Raw genomic sequence first — 17852 nt, forward strand, 5'->3', positions numbered from 1 at the left:
ATTGACCAGACAATGGCTACTTTTGTCCAACAATTGGTAGCTCAGGTAGGGCGCTGTATTCATAAGCAATCATCCCTTTGATTTCTGCTTGGGCACCATTTTGCTTTATATTTGTTGGCCATGTTTTGCCTGTTGGAAAGGAACTAAAGCTGCCAAGTGTCATATAAAGGAATCCGTACAGGTCAGGTTTTCAGAACTGGATTTTTTCATAGAGACATGTCAAAAGTTTTGATTGGCCTGTACCGATCAGGAGATCAAGCGGACGTGCACCGGGACGTGCGGAGGACATGGGCTCCATTGATCAGGCTGCCTGTGGTGCCCGTTTTGGAGGTGCACAAGGGGATTAGGTGAGTCCTGGGTGACGGCAGGGGGGATGCCTTACTTTAGGTTAGAGGCTAGAGAAGGGTGTCTTATTTTAGGAGGGCGTCCTATTTTCGGGGAAACGCAGTAAAAGAGTAGTGGTGGTCTCACATGTCTGATTTCGAAGGTCTGTGACTTGTATGGTAGCAGCGTTCACCATGCAGTTTTCCTAAGGTCGTCTTTCTCCTGTTCTCAGACGTTAGGTGGTCTCGCCAGTTATATTATGTGCAAATATTTGTGCGCTCCATGTGAGCAGAAATAATAGATAACTGTTAGCCGTTCACGTGTGTTTGCCTAATATGAGATCTAACTGTGAAGCACATGGATGCCAAGCTAAGGTGCAGTGGGATTGGTCGTCTCCAGATGTACAGCTGAGACCCCACATGTCTATGTATGTAATAATGAATCCTTTAGGCTCTGTTGGAGATAAAGAAATAGGAGGGGGTATATTGCCTTACATAACCCACGCACAGCTGCTGCCCACGAGTACAGTCACCCGTATGAGCCAGGCCGCAGGGTGAAATGTGTGAGGTGAAGGTTCTGCCCTTCACTTAATGTGTGAGATGGACATTGTTTTGACCTCTGCGTCAGGAAAAGACTAGGAAGCTGTGACAGCCAAAGGTTGGTTACCTTAAAGAATTTTTTACTACGGTGAATGGATGTCTACTGACGTTTTATTAACCATGACAGCTGTTTTCTGCAATTAACCCTGAGAAGTTCATCTGTGTATAAAATGGCCTTATGAGTTTTCTATATTCTTTATTTCTGGCAACCAGTGATTTGTACATAATAACAGTAAGGGAGTGTCCCTAGGTTATTGTGCTGAATAGCCACTGGTGGGGGTGGGGGGGGGGGTGATGATGTCCCAGAGGGCTTTGTAACTGGAGTACCCTTCCCAGATCTCATGTCTTATCGTGTATACAGGGAGATGGAACAAACCCCTTTCTGGACTTCTCTCCACCTGTCTGGATTAATTACTTGCCGTCGGCAAAGAAAAGAAAATGAATCTGAAAATTGATGCTTCAGGTGATACTCGTAAATACGACAACCACAGTTGCATAATCTCACTGTATGTTTTGTTCCTATGAGAACTATACATTTAAGACAGGGTTAAGCAGTGACCATGTAATGTAAGCTCTGGAATTGGTCCCTATTATTAGGCTATGGGGGCCTTCCCGAGTATCGGGATTGAGATTGCTGCAAGCCAGGGAGTACAGCACACTACTGTCTGCTTATTTCCTCAAGATCGAATTATCAGTGGCACTGAAAGATCTAAAAATTTGGCATTTCCCTGTGATGTGTCAAATGTGTTCCTAAAAGACAGATAAACTTTAATATTCCCACAGAAGAGGGTGCATGCTGTCCCTAAAAGGTAAATCAAGGCATCCTAATTTCTGAGTGCTATCTCCTGAATGTAATATTCAGCATTTCACGACTCTATTGTGACCTCTTCCTTGCTGTGCTGCTGCTTTTTCTTTCCTTTCTGCACAAATTGTACATACCCAGGCTATCCGTAACCCCCTTCTCTCCCCTACTTGTTAGGCTATGTTCACATCACGTTTTCAGCCCCATGTTGGGCTTCACGTCGGGAATCTATGAAAAAAGCATACTTACGTGTGGCTGACGGCCCCATTGACTTAAATTGGGCAGGACAGAGCCATTTTGTAAAAACGTTCTGCTCATTTGCCGGATGTATACTACTTTTGTGCAAGACTCAAAAACGTGGTAGACTGTCCTGTTGAATCCTGTACAAAAGAATTATCGGTCGGGCAGATGGACAAAATTTAGTTACAAACTTACTCCATCCTGCCCATTAAAGTCAGTGGAGCCATCGGCTGCACGTCAGCATCCTTTTTTTCATAGGTTCCCAACTTGGGAATGAAAAGGTGATATCAACATAGCCTTATCTGTGCAAGTCATCTGACATCACAATGCCAGCCAGTTCAGTTAAGTGTGCTTCCACAACTCTGTCATGGCATAAGCCATAAGAGATGTAGGTGCTCTCCTTTGATTGGCCAGACAAGTAAGGGAAAGGAATACCCTATGAGTACTACTGGTAAACAGCTTAGCTCTAGTCCCACCCCTTAGGACTGCAGAGAATGAGAAATAGTTGTGTACCATTGAGGCTACTCTTAGGGGCTCAATAACAGCAATGGGAGGACTTAGAATCCCCTTATCACCCTTCTAAAAGGTTAACAAAATGTGTTTTAAAAAATCTTTTGGAACTTGCTCTAACTGTTGCATTTAAAAAAAAAGAAATCTGCCTCCACCACTTTATCTTGCATATCTTCAGATGTGAGAGCGTCTAGAAACCTATATACATATGTATGTTTCATGTCAGCATTTTACTTTGTGTACGTTGAATAATGTATGGAAACAGTCGTATCATCTGAATTGTGCTTTGCTCTTAAGAGCGGTGAGATGGTTAATATTTACCAGCAGACATAGAGTAATGGCCCTGAGAGGTATATCCTCCAAGTGGGTGATAAGCAGTGATTATACTCCACCATTCCTCTTCAGGCGCATATAATAATGTAACAGATAGTATTAGAGATTTGGAGGATTATGTTAGAGAATCATGTTAAACGTCTGACCTTGACCAGAGAAACCATTCCTGATGTGGTCGGAGACCCCCCCCCCCCCTCCTCCTTTGTTGTGTGACAGAAGGGAAAGCACTTGCTATTATGAGGGTAGGATAAGGATTCTCCCTCAGGGGGCTGCAGAGCATGTGTGTGAATGTGACGTGGATCTTTTTTTACATCATAGAAGAGGAGAATGGGGGACAGGCGCTACAGGCCGGGATCAGCACACGCTGATACTGGCAGGGATTCAGCCTTGCCCCCCCTCCCGTCACCACATCCCTCAACCCCCTCCCCTCTTCCCTGCTGCGCCTGTGCTAGCTAACAATGCAGCACAATAACCAAGGCAGCCGGCTCTCTAAGAGCTACCATGAAGTGAGAGCAAAGAAGGCAACCAAGCTGGGGTGAGTTGGCAGTGCCATTTTGACCCATTCCTTTCTCTACCCGCTTATATTTTTTGGATTTACATGACCTTCACGTCTTCATCCCTGCATGCCCCTCAGCAGTGTAGACCCCTCCGCTGGAAAGTCTACAAACGGTGCCCCCTGGCAACTTCTATGTCTGTTTCCTTATATATTAACAATAGCCCTGAAACTAGATGAGATATGTATCACCAATGCAGCCCTCTTAGGTATAGTAAACTTCATGCAGCGTATTGTGTCAGGGCCTTATTGTTTTGCCATGTGATGAAAGCAGACATGTTGTAGTGTAATAGGCATGTTGTATATCATGTGCCGCTTATAACGTTACCTATAGTCCGACTTGCTCTGTTATGTTGTGTTTCCCCAATAATGCTGACAGGGTAAGAAAACGGCGGGGAAAAGCCTGTCTGTGGTCTAAAAACATTGCACGTCTGTTTTCCCTGTTCACAACCATGTGTTCGTACACTGCTGTAAATGTGCCACGTTTGATGTGTTTATGTAAACAATGATACAATAAACTATAATGCAATCCGAGTAATGGGTACATACCAGCAAAGTCGGGTCGGTCTTGGTGGTTCGATATATGTACATGTTACTCAGAACTTGTGTGCTTCTTTCCAGATTTGCCACGTGTTGTCTGTCATGCGTGTTCAATATAAATCTATGATACTCCTATGTAGGAGACATTTATCATAAAGTTTGCTATGATTCGAAGTTAACAAGATTGTATTGCTTATAGCAGTGGTCTTCATTCGTTTCGAAACTACAACTCCCAGCGTGCTCTGACATGCTAGGAACTGTAGTTTTGAAAGAGGTGGGAGACATATTTTAGAGTACTCTGACCCATAAAATAACAGTTTTGCTCCCCCCCGATCCCCACACACACTTATTCCTTTTTTTATTCATGTCTTTCTGATGCCACCGGTGAAGAAGACATTCCTGTTTTATTGGCATTCTCAGCCTCTTACACTTACTTTTCTCCTTGGTTGGGTACATTGGCCCCTGCTGAAGCTGCAGAGCCTGTAACACACGTCGGATTCTTAATTCCTAAACCACCTAATTGTTTGTAGATCCCGCTCGCTTTGCCAATTTCTGCCTGGCTGCTTTGAATGTGTGAAGTTAGCCTGTCTAGTTCTAGCTGCAGTGGGTTAAGGTCGGAGATGTTATGGACGAGCAGCACATCTGTTGCAGTGCTTTGCAATTCTTGTGGCAGTGATTTAATGTTTACGTGCCTAAGCAATACAATGATTATGATTATACTAGCAATAATGGTGTCACCCTTAATCCCGCAGACTTTCAGCCATTAAGCCTGTCTCCTGCCTCGCAGATACATAGGGTCACATCCATAGAATTCATCTTTTAACATAAGGATGAGACAGTACTTTAATCATGGTGTGGAGCTTCGGCTCAGTGCGGCTCTTAATAGGGATGATGCTTGGAATGGCTAACATTGCAGCAGAGACTGTCTAATGGTAATGAGTGTAAGGTATACGGGTGACACTGAGCATTGCACAATGTACGCTCTCATTATATTCTAGAACCAGTTAAAGTGGCGTTAGTTTTGTGTCTCTGTGACAGGCTGGAACTTGTGGTATGTGAGTGTGATGTTTTGCGGTGTCTGAGAAGTTTAGTCGGTCCTCTGAGGACACTGCAGTAAGCAAAGTCATCACTTCTCGTAGCACCCCTAACTCAGTCTCTAAAATGTCTATGCCAATGGTGACCTATATATACAAAGGATCCATTAATTTCATCGCTCTTATACATCTGGGGGCATTTTGCATAGGACTATTTATTGATGCTTGAAAAGGACTATTGAGCATTAGTTAAAAGGACCTGTTTTATTTCAAGAACAGCGCCACTCTACTCTATGGACTGTGTGTGGTATTACAACTCATCCACTATGATGGAAGGAAATGTGCCTCTTTCTTATCCTGGACAACCCATATAAAACATCATTGGATGGAGTTCTTCATTAGGTCAGATTCAATTTCCATCCTTGACCCAGGGTATTGGTTCCTATTGTTTACTATAGAGACATTTTTCTTCAAGGTGAACCCTATTTAGGCCTCTGCTTTATAACTGAATATAAGTGATACCAAGTCAATGTGGACCTGACCTCCAAGGCTGAACATATGCAGCTTTTCCCATTCCAATTTACTATAGTATCTTGTATACAAGATTGATGGAGTCCATGCACCGTGCTTTTCGTTGCTGCAGGTTGTGCATAGGTAATACAGTAAAGTCAGTGCATGTGCAATCCATCAATGTTTTGTTATATCATATTACAAAGTGAGCATTATCCACCATAATAAAGAATTTGTAGAGTCACTTAGTGACAGTGTGCGTGAACACGTAACATCCAGCCCACTGTTTAACAGTGCAGTGGATAGCGAATGGCTATGCAGGGCGTAGATCATGTTTTTACGGTAAGTGCTTTGTCAATGACGATCATGACATCTCCCTAGGTAACGTAATTGTTGCCAGCTACGCTGCCATGGAATTCTCCTCTCTATTGGCACATATGGTCTGGGCACTGATTGGACGGTGATGTTGTCCCTTGTTGCGTGCAGATTTCAGGTCAGATAGAAAGGCGCTCTCTCTCTCCTTTTTAGAATGTCCTCATGTCACCGGCACGCTGCATTACTCCTGCATACAGAGCAATAACTCCCTGGAGCTGGCCTCTGATGTGTATTCTTGCATGGTGTGGAGGAGTGGTACTGGATGTGCTGGGGGTGTCTGCAATGCAGTGTTCCGAGATATATCACTGGCATTCCTAACAGCACCAAAGTGATGGAAGGGCAGAGGCTGGCTACGTGATTGTGGTCAGCAAGTGACAGCTCAGCTTTACTTTAACCTTCTAGCTGCAGGAAAACTCATCCTCTCTTTCTACCCATCTTTTTATTCCAAACGTCTTCCAAAACTTTTTCATTTTTGTAGTCTTGGATAGAGCTGGGTGATATGGCCAAAAAAATATTGCTTCCCCCTGTAACAGTGCCCCCATCTAGTAGACAAGCCCCCTCTGGGCTCCATATAAGTAGGTTTGCTAAATATATGTGCCACTCTGGGAACACATGGTAGTACACACTGTAGTACTGGGCACTGTAGTAGTCCATTAATAGATGAATGTTGTTGTAGTAGTACAGGTATTAATGGGGGGTGTAGTAGTAGTACATGTTCAAATAAGAGGAGGCGTAGTGGAGGTATAGTGAATAAGGGGTGTAGTAGTACATGTATAGATGAGTGTTGTAGTAGTGGAGGTATTGTGAATAAGGGGTGTAGTAGAAGAGGTATAGATGAGGGGTGTAGTAGTGGAGGTATAGTGAATAAGGGGTGTAGTAGTACAGGTATAGATGAGTGTTGTAGTAGTGGAGGTATAGTGAATAAGGGGTGTAGTAGTACAGGTATAGATGAAGGGTGTAGTAGTGGAGGTATAGTGAATAAGGGGTGTAGTAGTAGAGGTATAGCTGAGTGTGGTGGTAGTAGTACAGGTATAGATTAGGGGTGTAGTAGTGGAGGTATAGTGAATAAGGGGTGTAGTAGTAGAGGTATAGCTGAGTGTGGTGGTAGTAGCACAGGTACAGATGAGGGGTGTAGTAGCTGGTGTGGGCAGAGTGTGTGTGCTGCCTCCTCCCTCTGCTCTCCAGTGATGTGGTCTGGGACTGGCTCATTCTCCTGCCCCCTCCGCCTCTTTACCCCGTGTGATTTGTCCTGGGGGCTCTTTGGGGCCCTTCTGCTGCTGAAGATCTCCACTGTTGCATACGGGCGACTGGGATGAAGAGGATGCAGCATTGCTGGATTCAGCAGGGGACACTCTCCCTCCACAGGCTCTGCTTAGCGTCAGCTCCAGCAGCTGGAGGCCGCCTAACCATGCCTCCCGCATCGGGGGTCAATGTGGCCTTGCACCTTGTGAACGTGCTTCTTGGCTGCCTGGTCCTTCATGGGCAAGCTGGGGCTGGTGGCCATATTCTAGGGGAGGTTGTGCTATGATGCGGACTCTCCTGCTGGATCACAGGTTGCTCCATGCAATGGGCAAACTAATCAAATTAATATGATTAATCGCCCATCCCTATTCTTGGATTATATAATCTTTGACCCATTTTAACATCATGTGTACAGCTATAAATTTCTGTACTTTGTCATACACTTCCGTCTTCTACTCTATTATTTATTAGATATGATATGACTTATATATAATCTTCAGGAAACCCTTGTGCTGCTTAAATAACTCTGACCTGTCAAGACAAGGACTAGGCTCAGGTGTTAGCAGCAGATTCTATAAATCCTGTAGGTTGTGAGGTGCGTCCTTAATGGATTGGAAATGTTTTCCATCACTTCCAACAGGCACTTAAAGGTAACATGTCACCATGAAAATGCTACCTAAGCTATCGGCATAATGTCATAGAGCAGGAGGAGCTGAGCGGATTGCTATATATCTTTATGGAAAAAGATTTAGTATAACTTGTAATTTATTGATTGAAATATGTGATCTTTCCATGTTAAGGAGTCCAGTGAGTGATCCTATCATTGAGTGACACTGTCCACTGGACTCCTTACCACAGAATGAGAAGGGATTTCATTTAAAAAGATACAAGTTATACAGAATCTTGTCCCATGAAGATATATATCAATCTGCTCAGTTCTTTTTACTCTATAACATGACGGCGATCGATTAAATAGCATTGTCTAGGTGACATATTCCCTTTAAGTAGAATGAGATCTAGGGAATTTTTTAGGCCATGGAAACACCTTTAAAATTTGTCATGTGCTAGTCTAGACCATTCCTGAACAATTTTTTGTAGTGTGGCGGGAGCCGTTATTCTGCTGAAAGACACCACTTCCATTAGTTTATACTGCTGCTATGAAGAAGTGGTTGGGAGGAACTCCAGAGGGAAAACTTCTCTGGACGACAGTTCCAAACACAGAGTATTTTTCTCCAGAGTACCCCTTTAACATCCATGTGGATGCAATGACCCAGGGTAGCCTAGACTCTAGAGTATCACACAACTTCCCATAGAGAATCCGGGTGCCATCACTTTTTTTCAGTCAAGTGACAGATGTGCCCCTGATGTAAAAGCAATTTGGATTCATCTGACCAGGCCACTTTTATTACTTCGTGATCCAGTTCTGATGCCCATGAGTCCATTGGAGACACTAGGGTCAGCATGTATATTCTTCTCTGTTTGCAGTTACAGAAAGCTGCTATGCACGGACATTCCATTTTTCTCTTTTCTTACTGAGCAGTAACTTCTTCCTTTGGTTTATGCTACCAAAGCATTGTCATTCTGTTGGATTGGAGCAACAGGTTGTCCTTCTTTCCTCTGCACATAAATGAAGCCTGGGTGTCCATGTTGCTGGTTAACAGATTATACTATCTAGGAAAACCTTATGTAGGTACTATTTACCGTATACCTGGAACACTACAGCCCCTATTACATGGGGCTACAAGAGGGAGATAGCAATCACCGACCTGTCAGGTTAGTGCTCGTTTGCTCTTCATTCCCCGCTCGCTGCCGGTGCTATTACACATGTCCGCAGCAAGTGGGTAAGAGTAGGTGGGGGCCGCAGGGAGCTGCCCGAGTGATCGCTAGATTGTTTTGACAGCCAATAGAGGATGGCGGCGGTCTGCTGCTCCTATTCCACGGAGCGACTGCAGCAGATCGCTGCTATAGTGATCGTTGTTTTTTCACCGTGTTGAAAGACAACGATCAGCCCACATTGTGCATGTCAGCTGATTGTTGTCTTCTATTAAAGCGAATATCGGCCGTAACGGTAGGTATCGACCGAATACAGACGATAATTGCTTTGTGTAATAGGGCCTTAAACCATGCCTTCTGTTTTGCTCAGATCCGCTAACTCCTTGGCTAGTTGTCTTTGGGAGGACCAGCTGACTGTCCAAAGTGCATGGTGGTCTCCCAACTCTCCTCCAACAGACGGTATCATGGGAGAGAAGGGTCAGGCATGTTGGACTTTCCCAACCCTTCTGCAACTATCCCTCCTCACTCCATTGAGAGCACAGGGACGTTTAGCCATGTCAAAGCCAGCTATCAGCTATTAAAGATGTATGACCACTTTAGAACGTTACACTTGTTAGGGTGAGACTTGGAATAAAAGTCCGTTGTCCATTTCCCTGCTTCCGACACCTCAACCTTATGACCTGACCGTTCACTTGCTGCCTTATATATCCCACCCCTTGGCAGGCATCATTATCTCATGATTGTGTTGGGTGTCTAAAGACCAGTTTATCTGGGTATCTAAAGTATCCTCCACTTTAAGAAAACTTTTGCTCAATAAGTGTTGCGTTAAAATTAAGTTTTAAGCAGTCAGAAATTTCTTTCTTTTGGACCAAGGAGGTGTAGTGTGTAATGTGTATTATTGCGGTGTTTACTGAAGTGTGCTTGACAGATCCATCTGCTAACAGGATCTACAGAGGGGGTGATCACCGGATGATCATGGTGCCGGGCATATGCCCTCAGCAGAGGAGATTAATTGTATGTGCTGGTGTACACTGCAGCTTAATAAGAGGTGCCCTGGAAATTGGTAAAACAACATTTCAAAGTGCGTAATGTACAATAGGGCAGAAGGTACTAGGTGAGCAATGCAGAGTCTGCTAGCAGGTACTAGGTGAGCAATGCACAATTTGCTAGCAGGTACTAGGTGAGCAATGCACAATTTGCTAGCAGGTACTAGGTGAGCAATGCACAATTTGCTAGCAGGTACTAGGTGAGCAATGCACAATTTGCTAGCAGGTACTAGGTGAGCAATGCACAATTTGCTAGCAGGTACTAGGTGAGCAATGCACAATTTGCTAGCAGGTACTAGGGGTAAGATCATGCAGTGGGTTGTAGTGGTCGGTAGATCTCAGTACTCTGCACCATGCCAGTTGCTAGTATACAGCATATTAGTATGTATACCAACTTTACTTTCTCACGCATTGTGAGCCTTCTAACAATAACCTGTTTGTCTATACAATGGATCCAAAATTGGAACAATTAGGAAGGTTCCATAGAGAAGTGTTGTATTGTAAATATCCACAGCTGTAATGAGGCGGGATTCCCACCGGGCAGCGTCTTGCTTCACTCCATTGCTATATAGCTGGATTCCATATTTTTTCTGTGCCTCTTTGCTTTGTGCCAGACTCTTATCTGCAGTGTCCTTTCTAAGCACAAGGGTAATGTGAGGTAACTGGTATGGCTGTGCCGATCAGGTCCTTACACATTATACAGAGTCAAGCACTTTAATTACAGAATGGCCTAGAAGCCTGGAGCTGTAATGCTGTGCAGTGTACCGTGCAGAGGGCTGAAAGAACACACATCATTAAAGAGGTCACAAACAGATGTGATTACGCTCCCCGGGGTATAATGGTCTTGGGTCAGACCCTGGGCTCCATTGTAATGGTATGGTATCCAATATGGCTGATCACACGAGAACACTCACTCTAATTGCTGTTTACCTAACCCTTATAATTGATGCTTGATATAATCCTAGGCTTTGTTTTGTGCGCAGGTGTAGTGACATGCTGTGGACCCCGTACGCATCCAGTTTCCGGGTATGACATCACAAATGAGGTGAGAGCAATGTCAACTTTTGCCTGTGTATCCCCAGCTGTTGTGTAGTGAAACCCCACAGGATGATCCGCATCCAAGTCTCCAGCTAAAGCCTCCCCACATGTACATACTATACCGGAGGCAGGCCATGCTGAGGATGACCTAATCTCCATAATCCTCCCTACCACCAGATGGGGAATGTCTAGTCACTTATTTGTCGCTAATGTTAGAAGGTAACCTCTTCGTGTCAGAACCATAGTTTGCAGGCCCGTTTATGTATCCAGAATACATAAAGGAGCTCGAATGGTTAAGTTAAATTTATTACCCGGATAGAGAATAAATACAGGACGCCTTGTACACGTAATCCTTGCAAGGCAGAATTTATATTCAGAATTTACTATACATCTGGTATACAGAGAGCTGTAGAGACAGAGACTTCTCTGTAACCAGATTCACATGGCTTTCTAATTCTACATTGAATACATATATCTTACACAAAGATCGCATGATATCATATGACTTGAAAATGAGATATTCAGGACTCCGGTATACTGGTGGCGCACAACTCCTAATTTTGCCTGAAGACTTGTGTAGGATTCAATAATGGTTAAAGGTTACATGCTACGTTATATTACTTTTTATACTATACATTATATAGATTATTTTACATTATTTCTATCAACGTTTCACCATATTATTTATCGGGCAATAATTTTTGATCTATACTGGTACATGGTAATGGTCCGGGGAATAAAAGCATCCACCTCATTTATCTCTTCAGTCCCTCCCATTGTTCCCTATTGAGTATGGAGCAGTAAACTACTGCCAGACTGCTCTGGTGTTGGCTTATCTCTTTGAGAACAAAGGGGGTTGGGCAGTGGAAATCCATCACTCTCCTGTAGTGGATGGTGGTCTTCAGCTGTAAGATGATTGATTCCCTTTAAAGTGTCCCTGTCACTTAAAAAAAATGTAATTGACCCATCAAACTTTTTTTTTTTATATCAGCCAGAGTCTGGGTCTTCAGGCCCTAGCAATCACTAGAAGACCTTGGAAAAGCACTTGGCTAAGAGCTGTTCTCCCTGTCTCACTTGCGGCTGCCCAAGATTGACTGTATAGCTTATGGGGTCCATCCTGTGCAGCGAGTCAGAAAGAAAAGTGCTCAGCTGCACACTTAGTTATAGGGTCTTGATAATCCTGTTCTCAACTGATCAAAACTTGACACATCAAACCTTTTTTCACTTTCTTCTGCTCGTTTGAATGTTCATGTGTTGTGAATAGAGAGAGAAGCTTCTGTCAGACTCTTGTGATGGCTTCTGTCACCAAGAACAAAAGGAGTGGGCAGTTGGAAGTCCAATATGCCTGATTCTTCTCTGCTCCGTCGTCTTTTGGGTGATAGTTGGGAGGCTCCCGCACACTTCAGACATTTAGCCTTCAGACATTTAACTAAGAGTTTTTTTTATAGTATGTTTCTCCATATTATATTTTTCTGCCGTTCAGTTTCATTTGTTAGCTATGCTAAAAGCTACAGATGGCAGGAAATTCTTAGTCTCATATCAACACAAGACAGTATGTGCTATTTGGTATTTTTAGTTCCAAGTTTGTGTCCGTGTCTTAATGGCTATGTGATATGTGGGCTTTCTATTCCTGACCGTATCAAATGTCATATTTTCTATTCCTTTTGTTTTTGTGTCTAACATTAGATATTGTTTTGACTACATGCCAAATTTCACTCACTACTTGGCTTTGGTGTATCCTCTGCTTTCAGAGAATGACGTCTGAGGTGGAGGAAGAGATCAGGCTCCTTGGTGGAGGGGTGTCTGAACCATTGGTCATCCAGGAGCTTGTGGAGCGATTGCGGGAACTTGAGGTGAGGGGTATTCTGGGAATGTTTGTGTCTATTCTCAAATTCTGGTAGCATATATAATAATGCCAGTCAAGGGCATAGCTATTTATGCCCCCCCCCCCCCCACGCACAACACAAAGCACTGTGTGTGTGTGTATGTATGTATATACACTACCGTTCAAAAGTTTGGGGTCACCCAAACAATTTTGTGTTTTCCATGAAAAGTCACACTTATTCACCACCATATGTTGTGAAATGAATAGAAAATAGAGTCAAGACATTGACAAGGTTAGAAATAATGATTTGTATTTGAAATAATATTGTTTTTACATCAAACTTTGCTTTCGTCAAAGAATCCACCTTTTGCAGCAATTACAGCATTGCACACCTTTGGCATTCTAGCTATTAATCTGTTGAGGTAAGCTGGAGAAATTGCACCCCACGCTTCTAGAAGCAGCTCCCACAAGTTGGATTGGTTGGATGGGCACTTCTGGCGTACCATACGGTCAAGCTGCTCCCACAACAGCTCAATGGGGTTCAGATCTGGTGACTGCGCTGGCCACTCCATTACCGATAGAATACCAGCTGCTGCTTCTGCTGTAAATAGTTCTTGCACAATTTGGAGGTGTGTTTAGGGTCATTGTCCTGTTGTAGGATGAAATTGGCTCCAATCAAGCGCTGTCCACTGGGTATGGCATGGCGTTGCAAAATTGAGTGATTGCCTTCCTTATTCAGAATCCCTTTTACCCTGTACAAATCTCCCACCTTACCAGCACCAAAGCAACCCCAGACCATCACATTACCTCCACCATGCTTAACAGATGGCGTCAGGCATTCTTCCAGCATCTTTTCATTTCTTCTGCGTCTCACAAACGTTCTTCTTTGTGATCCAAACACCTCAAACTTGGATTCATCCGTCCACAACACTTTTTTCCAGTCTTCCTCTGTCCAATGTCTGTGTTCTTTTGCCCATCTTAATCTTTTTCTTTTATTGGCCAGTCTCAGATATGGCTTTTTCTTTACCACTCTGCCCTGAAGCCCAAAATCCCGCAACCGCCTCTTCACTGTAGATGTTGACACTGGTGTTTTGCGGGTACTATTTAAAGAAGATGCCAGTTGGGGACCTGTGAGGCGTCTGTTTCTCAAACTAGAGACTCTAATGTGCTTATCTTCTTGCTTAGTTGTGCAACGCAGCCTCCCACTTCTTTTTCTACTCTGGTTAGAGCCTGTTTGTGCTGTCCTCTGAAGGGAGTAGTACACACCGTTGTAGGAAATCTTCAATTTCTTAGCAATTTCTCGCATGGAATAGCCTTCATTTCTAAGAACAAGAATAGACTGTCGAGTTTCAGATGAAAGTTCTTTTTCTGGCCATTTTGAGCGTTTAATTGACCCTACAAATGTGATGCTCCAGAAACACAATCTGCTCAAAGGAAGGTCAGTTTTGTAGCTTCTGTAATGAGCTAGACTGTTTTCAGATGTGTGAACATGATTGCACAAGGGTTTTCTAATCATCAATTAGCCTTCTGAGCCAATGAGCAAACGCATTGTACCATTAGAACACTGGAGTGATAGTTGCTGGAAATGGGCCTCTATACACCTATGTAGATATTGCACCAAAAACCAGACATTTGCAGCTAGAATAGTCATTTACCATATTAGCAATGTATAGAGTGTATTTGTTTAAAGTTAGGACTAGTTTAAAGTTATCTTCATAGAAAAGTACAGTGCTTTTCCTTCAAAAATAAGGACATTTCAATGTGACCCCAAACTTTTGAACGGTAGTGTGTGTTTGTGTGTGTGTGTATGTATGTATGTGTATATATATGTGTATATATGTGTGGCAGCTGGAGAACAAAGGTCAAGGTTTATCAGAACGGTGAAGCATGGATTTCCTTGTCTTCTGGTTTTTAACTTTAACCTTTTTTGTGTTGCAGAATGTAAGTGAACATTGGGTCACTTACACACTTCAGTACAAAAGGGGTTAAACAGAAGGACACAGGATGGCTCTTACCTTCTCCCTGCCCCCAGGGCCCTCCTGCTTCATTGGCCCCATAGCAGCTGCCTACCCTGCCTCTATGGTACGCCAATGATGCCAGTGTCGTCCTGTGTGCAGGGGTCTCGAATAATCTGTTATACTTTTAATGTTTTATATAGAGTAGAATTGAGTGGTATTGAATTTCCATTTAAGTGAATAGAGCCACACATATGTCCCACACAACCTGACGACAGGTACGGTACTGTTTTTGGAAGAAAGCAACCACGTTTTTCTAACTCTGCATAACCCTTTTAAATTAGTCCATCACCAACTAAATCAAAGGTTAGCATCAACCGTGTCCCCTGTTGACAGATTTGAGGAAAAATGAAGATCAGGAATGTTCACTTTCAGTATACTTGATCCTTTTGTTCTGCTGGGTGATAAGCAGCTGCCAGATGTGTCTGGCAGCAGCTTGTCTGCATCTCTCCATTGAGTGTTACTTGCAACCTGATTAGGTCTCTCCAGAATCGGCTTGAGCCAGAGCTGTCACTTTTACAATAGGGATGAAGTAGTTAAGAGGAGAGAAGAAAGCGGCTATCTAATCATAACAAATGACCTGAATCCACATAGAAATAGAAATGTTATCAATGCACAAACATTACGTAACATCGCTTGGATAAGGATTTAGCAAGACTAAAGCCAGAAACAAGCCAGTGCGACGAGGTTGTGCTTGGATATTAGTAGAAAAAGTATTTAAAATGGTAAAAACTGGAGTGAAAGTATTGGAGTCTGGTTAAGTTTTAATAGTGTTGAACTATCAGTTGCTTGTTGCCTCACGGTTTTCACATGACTAGTGTTAGAATAGTGGTGTGTAGGACTTCCATTTTGTGGGTGAAATATACTCCTAAGCAATCCACAGTATAGTTCATCAGTCTCTGAGCGTCAGGGTACCATAGCATTACTGTGTAGCAGTGATGACCTGTTACTACAGCTCAGGTCCTGTTTATGTGAATAGGAGCTGACTTGCAGGAAACCACTGGTACACAGAAACTAACACTACAGGCTCTGAACAGCTGATCGGCATAGGTGCTGGGTGTTGGCACCATGCCAATCAGTACATTTTGCCCAGAAAATAGCTTTAAAGCGACTTTGTACCCACAATCTGACCCCCCCCCCAAAACCACTTGTACCAACAGAGCTTTTAATCAAAGATCTGTCCTGGGGTCCGTTCGGCAGGTGATGTACTTATTGTCCTAAAAAAACTTTTTAAACTTGCAGCCCTGTGACAGTTTGGCATGGCCTAGAGTGTCTGTGCCCTAGACTTGCAATGCCTCTCCACCCCTCCTCCCTACCCTCCTCATCATTAGGATTGCCCCTGGGCTGGATTTCTCCTATTCATCACTTGTCTGAACACTGCAAATGTGCCTTAACAATCCAGCACATGTGAAGTGTTCAGACAAGTGATGAATAGGGAATTCTGAATGATGATGAGGAGGGCGGGGAGGATGGATGGAGAAGTGGGGCAAACCTAAGGCACAACCACTCCAGGCCATGCCAATTTGACAAGGGCTGCAAGTTTAAAAGTTGATGATTTTTTTTTAGCACAATAACTGTATCATCTGCCAACAGACCCCAGGACGGATCTTGGATTAAAAGAAGCTATCTGAAGGTGGGGGGTGGGGTGCATATTGTGGGTACAGAGTCTCTTTAAAGGGGTTATCCAGTGCCAGAGACAGCCCAACTCATTTCTCCAGCTTGCGCTGGGTTTTGCTGCTCAGTTCCATTGAAGTGAGTGGAGCTTAATTGCAAACCGCACCTATACTGGAGACGAGTCGTGTTGTCGCTAAAAGTAAGTGGCCATGTTTTTGTAACACTGGATAACCCCTTTAAGTTGTCTGTTAATCACTAAGACTAGTCACAAGACCCCTACATGATCCCTGAATGAGCAGATTCAGCCCAATTTACAGAAATCTGCATTGATCATATACCCCATATAGACTATTAACCTCTTTTCCCCCCTCTATTCTCATGATTACCATCTGTCTATTGCAGGCCGAAAACACTGCTCTTGCTCAAGCCAATGAAACCCAACGGGAGACCTATGAGCGCTGCCTTGATGAGGTGAGTCCTGCCAATTCCGGTCTAAAGATGGTCCAGTAATTTTTATTTCTGGTTCAACAGGAATCCACTGCTCAATTCAATAGAATCTATTGTAATGTGGCAGCCATTGGAGTGCTCTAACCTTGCACACCTGAACTGATGCTTGATGAGAGTCCCGATGATTTCAGTTTACAAGATCCGTCCTATATCAATGTATAATGTAATGGCCAGATATGACATTGTGGAAAAGTGAGGCCAGCAGTGAGTGCAGCCAGAGGACAAGCCATACAATGCATCGCTTATGAAACACGAGGGGCTGCATTTCGATGACATGGTTAAATGCTAAGATAGCTGTATGCTCCGAACAGCTGGGGGAATGCAAATATTTTACAACCCACGGCTGGCTTCAATTATTATGTCACCCATATGGAATGTCAGAAATCTCGTCCAGCATTCAAGTCTTGTAGATAGGAGTTAATAAATATATATATATGTGTGTGTGTGTGTGTGTGTGTGTGTGTGACTGCGAGCGCCGCTCTTAAATCCTGAGCTCAAAGTTGTCCCATGGCAGGATTGTAAGGGAACAGCTTAAAACAATTTGTGCCATTTCTATTCCGTTTATATTGTATAGTGGCACTTTACAATTGGTATTAATATTATAAGTCTACGGAAAAGCCTGTGGACACAATTGTGTGGTGTCTTAGATTTATTTCTGGTGACTTCATTCAAAATGTCAAAAGCTTTGGATGAATCATAGCAGTGTAACAGTGTGTCTTCATGTATTCTATAAGGATTGGACAGTGTAAATGAACACGTCTTAATAATAAAAGCCCCTAATACTAGAATAAAATATATCTTTCTTCCGTTATAGGGCTCCTTTCCTGTTCTCCCCTTTATCCTAAGCTTGTCATTCACTCTGAAAAACAGCTCAAGTCCATCCTGAGAGAGACAGGACTGTCTGCACACTGAGAGTTTATATTACATGCTGCCCATAGGGGTCTATTGAGAGGAGCGGAAAGAGGGAGTAAC

The 17852-nt window shown here is 43.4% G+C and overlaps 1 protein-coding gene across 8 annotated transcripts in view; it reads left to right on the top strand.

Annotated features, from left to right (window-relative positions):
* The window catches only part of NCKAP5L (NCK associated protein 5 like), a 59681-nt gene that overhangs the window by 24710 nt on the left and 17119 nt on the right, over window positions 1–17852 (top strand). For 4 of the 8 annotated variants that reach the window (XM_069970118.1, XM_069970119.1, XM_069970122.1 and 1 more), the window contains 3 exons: window positions 10865–10926; window positions 12671–12772; window positions 16776–16844. In XM_069970118.1, coding sequence (XP_069826219.1) covers window positions 12674–12772; window positions 16776–16844 — 168 coding nt within the window. In that variant the 5' untranslated portion in view covers window positions 10865–10926; window positions 12671–12673. Of the gene's footprint in view, window positions 1–1337; window positions 1387–3259; window positions 3344–10864; window positions 10927–12670; window positions 12773–16775; window positions 16845–17852 lie in introns of those variants that run through there. The other 4 variants (XM_069970116.1, XM_069970124.1, XM_069970117.1 and 1 more) reach the window with 2 other exon arrangements.

This window comes from Dendropsophus ebraccatus, chromosome 5 (assembly GCF_027789765.1).
Source record: "Dendropsophus ebraccatus isolate aDenEbr1 chromosome 5, aDenEbr1.pat, whole genome shotgun sequence".
Taxonomy (NCBI): domain Eukaryota; kingdom Metazoa; phylum Chordata; class Amphibia; order Anura; family Hylidae; genus Dendropsophus; species Dendropsophus ebraccatus.